Below are 8,375 nucleotides of genomic sequence, written 5' to 3' on the forward strand. Positions count from 1 at the left end.
GGGGGGGGGGCGGGACAAGTCTGTCATCTTCACACTGTAACCTGGAGCAGACCACAAATTAGCTCCTGTGATGGCAAGGTGTGACCGAAATGAAACAAACATACAAAGAAGCAATCTAATTGAATTGGAGTTCAAAGAGGATTCGGGCGCATTTGGCGATGCTTTATAGTGCTGGACCTCCGAGCAGTAGCAGGTGCTGCTGAGTGTTCACAGAGCTTCAGCGCCGGCTCAAAGGGAAGTGCTACGCTCTCCAGTGCATTGGTGTACCGTAGCACACCTTCACAGCACTATCACAGAGGGAGAGCCAGTGTTGCCGATGCCATCTCCCTCTCAGATCAAACCACTGCTCTTGGGTGGATTGCTGGGATCAAATATCAAAATGGATAGTTTCAACTCAAGGCAGTGATGCGGGAGAAATTCTGATACGGATACAAGTTCTGCCAGGTTTGATTTGAACATGTTGAGGAATTTTATTAGACGCCATTGGCAGGAGTTTAACTTATTTTTGATGCTTGGCATAAGGGTTGCTTAACATATTGTCTCATATTAGGTATTAAACAGAGCAGTGTACACTGCTTGAGGAAAAAGCGGCTTGTGGAGTTTCATAAGTAAACGATCCTCACCTTTGTTGCAGAAGTACTCCATGTCTTCGCAGCTCATGTTCTCCGTCTCAAACTCGGCGGTGAAGTTCTCCTCCACCGAGAACTCGTCTTTGGCCAAGAGCTCGTTCTCCTCGGAGACGCACTCCTCCTCTTCTTCCTCCAGGCCATCCTCCAGAGGACCTGAGGGAACACACACACACACACACACACACACACACACACACACACACACACATATATACATACAAAGACACATGCGCACACACACACACACACACAAGGGAGATGTTCAGCAGTTTCATCACACGCTTCAGGCTTTCATGGAAAAAAAAAGGAAAAAAACTTCTGCCTCTCCTTGTTTCTTTTGTTGCAATACTACAAATGCAGATGCTATTCAGAGCGCAGCTCTGTGCTGGCTACACACTCCCTGTTCAGACATTCAGTATAGACAAATATGAAGCCGTGTCAATGAAGAATATTATTTTCGCCTGATATTTCACAAAAGTCCTTCCGTTACAGCAGCTGAAAACGCCCTTTGAGACTGCGTGCTTTCTGACATGCAGCCAAGGTGAGCATTGATGTTAATCCCGCTACCTGCAAAACAAAACCTCACACAGATGGAGGGAGGGGGAAAAAAAAAAAAAAGTTCCTTTCCAGACTTTTCATACAGGCATCAGCATGGGAGGAGGAAAGAAAATACTTTTATTAATTTGTTAGCCTTATCACAGGGTACAATGTTGATTTTCCATTTACATTCCATGCCTCCGGGTAATACACCAGTGCAATCTTAAAGGAGACACTTTTCCGTGTGATTAATTTTTCCCCCCTCTGTGCAATATTATTTCTTTAAATCTAAATGATTTCAGAGTTTTGCTTGTAGCTGTACATCTCTTTTGGTATTTGCATATTACCATTTTTGCTTCAATCAAGGGCGTTGATGGAATTACTGTACTGCTATCTGAATTGTATTAGTTCTGAAAAACATCTCACCCGGCGTTTGAATGTTATTAAGATAATGTGCATCTTGCACACCTCTCCTTCCCACCAAAACATGTCTCCAATGTCAGCACACGAATTACCATCGCAAAGAAGTGATGGAGCACTTCAAGTTTAAGGTGTGTTTATATTTGAAATAATACACTCCCAGCTAAAAACACCCGCGTCATTTTCATAACACAATCGAGTACATAAAAAAGAAAAAAAACCTGCTGTGTTTAAACTGAATAATCATATCAAAAGTGCTGCCATCACCGCCTGCGAGATGTGGATGCTGTCTCCGTCTCTGCCTGTCACACATGAGCTATGTTGCAGCCTCCTGCGCATCATCCTGGAGCTCAAACAGAGTGCGCTGATATCCTCTCGACACCTTTCAGTGTGTTTGTTCTATTGTAGAGGGAGTGAGCCCCTCAGCTTTAATAAAGCAATAATTTCAGTTCAGAAAGTGGGGCTGGTGTGCCTCTCCTGTTTCTCTTTCTTCCCGCACCGAGCCTCATAAAAGACCCCCCTGATGTCCACAAACTGCTTGCTCTTTTCATTAGTCTTATAAATTACTCCTTTGTAGAAGCCTACATCTGCAGGAGCCACGGACATGAAAAGAATTAGCACACAGATCTCTAATAGACACTGTGGCGGCAGAGTGCTGCTTTTAAATTAGGATACAGTTTTATGATCTTATCTGATGCCTTCTGCTGATTCGCTGAGGAGTGAAGTGAGGCGTGAAGTGACTCGATGAGTCTACCATCGCTTAAGATGATACCGGGAGATAAATATCGCAGTATCAAGGGGAGATTGTATGACTGGCGTTAAAAGCTCCTGCCAAGGCAATTGAAGACAGTGTGAAAGAAAGCGAGGAAATACATTTCTATACACACACACTCTGTACACATTCCATTACACAGCTGAATAAGAACTGTGTGTACAACTAAACGATTCTTCCTCTGTTGCCGGCAAATACAGCGAGCACTGTTGCACCATAGAAAATAGACCTACAGTGTTGTGCGATAATAAGGGTAAAGGGAGATTAAAGATAAACTTCATGGTCAATAAGACACAAAGATTAGGTAGATAAGATGAGATAGAAGTGAGGTTTAATAGACTCAGAATAAGGGCATCTCACTTCCCCGCTCTAACAGATAGTAACTAAATGGAGCGTTTTCAAACTGATAGAGATACTGGAGGCCTCGCTGAATATGGAAAAATGAAATACTCCACCCAGTCGGAGACATTAAAGGGGGTCTGATGGCTACTTCTTGGGGAAGCCGCGTAGATTACCAAAGTTTGTTCGCATTCTCACATGTTTAGTTTATTATACAGTATTCATTGCATGGAGAGACCTGAAATTATTTCAGAGACAGCAATGATAAGAATAATGACTTTCTAAACGACCAGCACCACACTCCTAACTCATTTTCTGATAGTGGCGTTCCTGCTATATTTAGTTGTGTACTGTTTAAAATCCTGTCACATTCACTGTGTGACCCGCGCTTGTTGGTGCATTTCTATAGGGTCTGCTGACGAATTGGGCCAGAGGAATGTCTGCTGCTTCACCCTCTTATCAAGCCTCCTCTGGAGTTTAGATGGCCAATGACACCGCGGAGAGAGCGTCCGCGCTGCACTTCACCACAGAGCAGGCCACTGGAAACGAGCGCCCTCATTACAGCAGACACAAAGATCTGCAAAAAAAAAAAAAAAAACCAAGGAGCTTGAAACGGGAGGTGATCCTGGAAGTGACAACACAGCACAAACACTGTGTTTGGAAAGCTCATTGGAAATCTTTTGGGAATCGATGTGGTGGTTTTTTTTTTTTTTTCTTCATGTTTTTTTTTGTCTGGTAATCTGAAACGACTGCTCTGATCCAAGTGGGCGTCTCAAACTTTTATGGTGTTTACAGAAGGAATAGGAAAGAAACACCATCAGCTGCTGATTTTTCTTTTTAAAGTCTGAAATATTTGCTCTTTGAACATAATCCTCCTCTATTCTTCTAAAATCCTGTTCCTAAACATGTCAGCCAATCACTGAGTCTACATTTGACAGAAAATTTATTTTGATTGATTGATTTATCGAGCAACCAGCCACTGGTTCCAGCCTATTTTTTATTTAAAACTGAACAACGTAACTTGTGTGATTTGTCTGAACAAAACACACAAGTTACGTCGCATTGTCAGAACTTGTGACAGGCATTTTCACTATTTGTCTGTCACTGAATGGACTGTTTCCAATCTGGAGGTTATGGTTTAAGAATAAAAATAGAAATAATAATGATAATAAATAAATAGAATAAAATAAAATAAACATATATTACACACAATTGTGTTTCACTAGAATTTTTTTTTGCTTTTTTTCTTGGTGATATCCTGGATATCTTTACATATTAAGGCCTGTAAAAGTCCTTGAAATGAAACAATATGAAAAAGAAAATCTGATTAAACCGCTCATGTGTTTCATTAAGGCCCGAACCGGTGATGAAGATTTCATATCTCAGAGGTCATAATCATTAGATTAATAAAGAGAATGATCAGTAGTTGCAGCCCTTCAGTAATCAGCTGTAACCTTAAGCCTGACAGACAGTCCTGTGTTAATTCATGAGCTTCACTTTCTAGAGAGGCTTGGTTGGACAAAATCACCCCAGCACAAAGACTCATATCTGCTCACTTTTATGAGGATGTTTTAGGAAACTGCACCCGCTCTGAACTTCCTCTCAGTCATGGTCAGTGTCCAGGTATCCCTGCACCTCCACCACCACCACCACCCCACACACACACAGCTGTATCATCCACTCCCTCCACCCTGAACTGTATCATCCACATTCATCAGACTCTTCCTCTGCTGACTAGCGAGAGAAATCTCAGCCCTGTTCAAACAGTCGTGCAGCAGGAGCAGCAGGCAGGAGCAGCCAATGCTAATAGAGACATTGGTAGCTGAATGCAGGCTTGATCACAGTGGCTCTTTTGTTCATGGCATGGCCTCTGTCTGATAGGGATCGGCCATGCGGAGTGGAGCTCCGGAGAGGGATATGGTAATGCCCCCACCGAGTCTATAAAATGGGGTGATACTCTGAGACCATATGATGGACAGAGGATTAATGAGTCACAGAGGAAGGGGAATAGGGGAAGAGAGGAGTACGGACAGAAGTGGTGGAATATCTTTCAGGAAAACACACAAGTCTGTGCCTCAGTGGACTGAAACAGAAAATGGAAAAAACACACAGATGTGCCAACCCTGCCTTGGAAACTCACATTTAAAAAAGAAAAAAAAAAGAAAAAAGGAAGAGCTATAAACAAACATGTGTGTGTGTGTGTGTGTTTGTGTGTGTGTGTGTTTGTGTGTGTGTGCGTGTGTGTGTGTGTGTGTGTGTGTGTGCGCGCACAAAAACTGTATGAGTGACTGCTAATTTCATGGCATGCTTTTTCAGCCGTCCGCAATGTGGGGAGCTTGTGGCCGGGCTGTGATAGCGATACCTCACATTATCAGCAGGCTCCACAGTGTGATGTGTGGATCACAAACCCAGCCTCCTCTATAGCTCCCTAATTAGAGGTGAGGTAATTGAATCTGACAGAACAAAGCGGCAGATCTCTATAAGCATGGAAATCATTTTTGCTCCCACCTATACAGTTTTTCATCCAAAAGGTCCATTGAAAATGTGTCCAAGCTGGCCTGGGGATAAAACGTAGCACCTGAGACTAAACATGAATGCATAATGCAGCCCTAAAATCCAACAGGGCCACACCGCTCAACCCCTGCCAAAACTCTGCTCCCTGTAACTGGCCCTTTGTGCCAACGCTGATACTGGGCCTTCCTCACTTCCAGGTGAACACACACATACTCTGCGGGACTCTTCAAACTTCTGCGGGGGAGGGAATATAGAAATACAGACTCTGTCTCAAGTCGCTGTGAGCCAGGTCGGCTTAGATACACATTCATATGTGTTTACCCCCACAGCTGGAGAAGAAAAAAGAAAATGCCTGCTCTCTGACAACAAAGTGTGGACATAGAAAGAAACAATTTCATCTCATCTCGCAGGAAAGGTTGGGAAGTGAGAGAGAGAGAGAGAGAGAGAAGGGAAAGAGAGGGAGGGAGGAGAGAGTGGAGAGAGGCGAGGAGAGACTGGGGGCCATACTCTCTCCTTAGCTCTAATGACCTTTGGGAAGCAGAGGGCTCCCTCAGCCTTAGAGGAGACTTAGTGTATATGTTACAGGGCTCAAGCCTCTAATTTAATCCTTGATCACTGTAATGAAATAGATACCATTTACGCAACTCTTAATAGCTTAATATGCTACAGGAACCCTCAAAGGAATTTTTCATTTCAAACATCTTTTTTCATACTGCGCAAATGTTACAAAAAAAAAAAAAAAAAGCCTTTTTCCAAGTTGTACACTGTGATCAAACTAAATGTGGAGCTAATGCGGTAACACAAGTCAAAAGTAAATTACCATTTGTATATTGTCTGTGAATGGCTGCTTGTGTGTGTGTGTGTGTGTGTGTGTGTGTGTGTGTGTGTGCTGGGAGGAGTGTGGAACAGCTTCAGTGGAGACTGATGTGTTCTCAGAGCTGCAGTCTGTGACCAAGTATAAGCGATGGTATTGTTTAACTTGATTTTCCGGTTGCTAAGCAATGTAATTCTCATGATTAGAAATGGCTGCCTTCCTAAATTTGGGCACTTACAATCAACAGTCAACAAACTGCTTGAAAACTCAGCACCAATGCTCGTCTGGAAATTGTGGTGAAAAAAAAAAAAAAAAAAAAAAAGGGGGAGGGCAGGTTCATCACGGGGGGATGAATAAACATATTCACATCCTTGTAAAACACACACACACACACACACACACACATATAGGAGCAGCACTAGAGATGACAAGGTATCTAAACGTAATCTGATGACATCATGCATTCAGATGGCCCACTAAGTTTACATTACTGTGCGTTTCTGCTTCGTGCAGTGCGAAGCAGACACACCCATCGACTGGGAAACAGTATCACTATCACTGTCTGCAGAGCCGCTGGAAATGTTACCCAGATGCAGAATAATGTTATGATTTATTTTTTTGTTCACTATTTCAAATGCTGTTAACATAATTCTGTGGAGTATCTTACTCCAATCAGACACAACGTTGGATCCCATCATGTTTGCAGAGTTGCTAAGTTCTGTGTTGTTGCGCCCAGTGTTTCTGTCTGGACTGTTGAAGGGGAATAACACGCTCTTACTTCTTTATCCAATGAATTTGAATTGGAATGGCATGAAAACATGCTGGCATTTGACTATGCCATTAAAATGCTGGAGGCACCTCTGAGCGTGCCCGAGGGCTTCAGCAGATGCCAGCCAGTTTCTCTGTGGAGTTAGCTGGGTCCTGCTTCACTCTACTGCCTCTACTTGTCTCTCTAGAGTTTTACAGACACACACACACACACACACACACACACACACACACACACACACACACACACACACACACACACAAGTCCAAGTGGACACTGGTACAACGTTTGGTCCATAAAAGTCACAAAGCTTGTCCTCCAAGTAATATGGGCTTAGCTAATGCCTCTCTTGCAGGGTAACATTTGCTTTGCAGGGGCAGCGGACAGATTAAAACGCTGTTAAAATGGTCGGCGTGCTGTATTTAGGTCCTTCCTGTTATACACTTGCTTCTCCTCTGGCTGGATGATTTATTAGTGTCATTCTGTTACTTCTAAGGAAATAAAAGTTAACCATGTGCCTGTACACCAGATGTGACAGCTGAAACAAAGCAGGTAAAATATGTGTGGTCTTAATTACTGGTTTATAAGTGAGCTTTTCACTAGAATGTTCACTTTTAATGAAGCCATTGAGTGAGGCTCCTCCAGGGAGCTATCATGGTTAAGTGGGGGCATCCATCTTCAGCCATTGGCTTGTCTGCAGACGAGTGGAGGCTCTGTCTACAGCACGCTCACCTCATATTGGCTCACTTTATCTCCACTAAGTAAAAAGTCTGTTGGAAGGTGCTAACAGTGGCAAGAAAAGACTTTTCTCCAGCAGCTCTGATGAGGCCGAGGGAGTTTTCATCCCATGGAGGCAGCGGGCGCCTCACTGTGTCTAAGTAAGTGCTTAATAAGATGCTGCTGTTTAACCTGAAAAGCATCACATTCATCACGTTCAGTGGCCTCAGTGTGGTGGTTGAAATAGCAATATTGTAAACGCTGAAACTATCTCTGCAACAAATAGCTTTTAGTCGAGCGTCATTTCAAAGAATTTAATGGGGAGCCTTCAAGAAAAAGAGAAACGATTACTGTATCAAATAATGTAGATAAAACAATATTTTCCCATCAAGGAATTTCTATGAAATGGATATATCTAAGATGTCAATTTCATCCCAGTATTGTGAGGGATGGGGGGTTCCTCTCGCAATAAATTCTTCATTAATTCAATTCTAATTTGCCTCTGGTTCCTATTTCTACTATTGATAGTTCCACTTCTTAATACCTCGGATAAGGGGAAGAAAATCATTGCAATAACTCAGTGGAGACTGTGAGCAGCAGATATGATCTAAATATTACCAATGCCAAAAGAAGTGTGAAGTCTGATGAACATTTCAAAAGAACAATTCTTTATGGATCAGCTAAATCTTTTCCACTTTTTAATTAAAAGTAAAGAAAATAGAAGTTAATTATCCTGTAAAGATTAGCTGGTGGGCATCTTTCTGTAAATTAGTTCTAATTAAAAGGAAATTGTCAAATGACATTCAAAGCACTGTCCTTTAAAACACAGACTGAGATGGGCTTTTTTCCTCCCCCCCTCCCCCC

The 8,375-nt window shown here is 42.6% G+C and overlaps 1 protein-coding gene across 2 annotated transcripts in view; it reads right to left on the reverse strand.

Moving 5' to 3' along the window:
- The window catches only part of zfpm2a (zinc finger protein, FOG family member 2a), a 120,078-nt gene that overhangs the window by 86,267 nt on the left and 25,436 nt on the right, over positions 1-8,375 (reverse strand). For both annotated transcript variants that reach the window (XM_023410404.2, XM_023410402.2), the window contains exon 2: positions 624-782. In XM_023410404.2, the coding sequence (XP_023266172.1) occupies positions 624-782 (159 nt within the window). The remainder of the gene's footprint in view (positions 1-623; positions 783-8,375) is intronic.

Source organism: Seriola lalandi, unplaced genomic scaffold (genome assembly GCF_002814215.2).
Source record: "Seriola lalandi dorsalis isolate HSWRI2012SDOR001 ecotype SW California unplaced genomic scaffold, Sedor1 jcf7180002054425, whole genome shotgun sequence".
Lineage (NCBI taxonomy): Eukaryota > Metazoa > Chordata > Actinopteri > Carangiformes > Carangidae > Seriola > Seriola lalandi.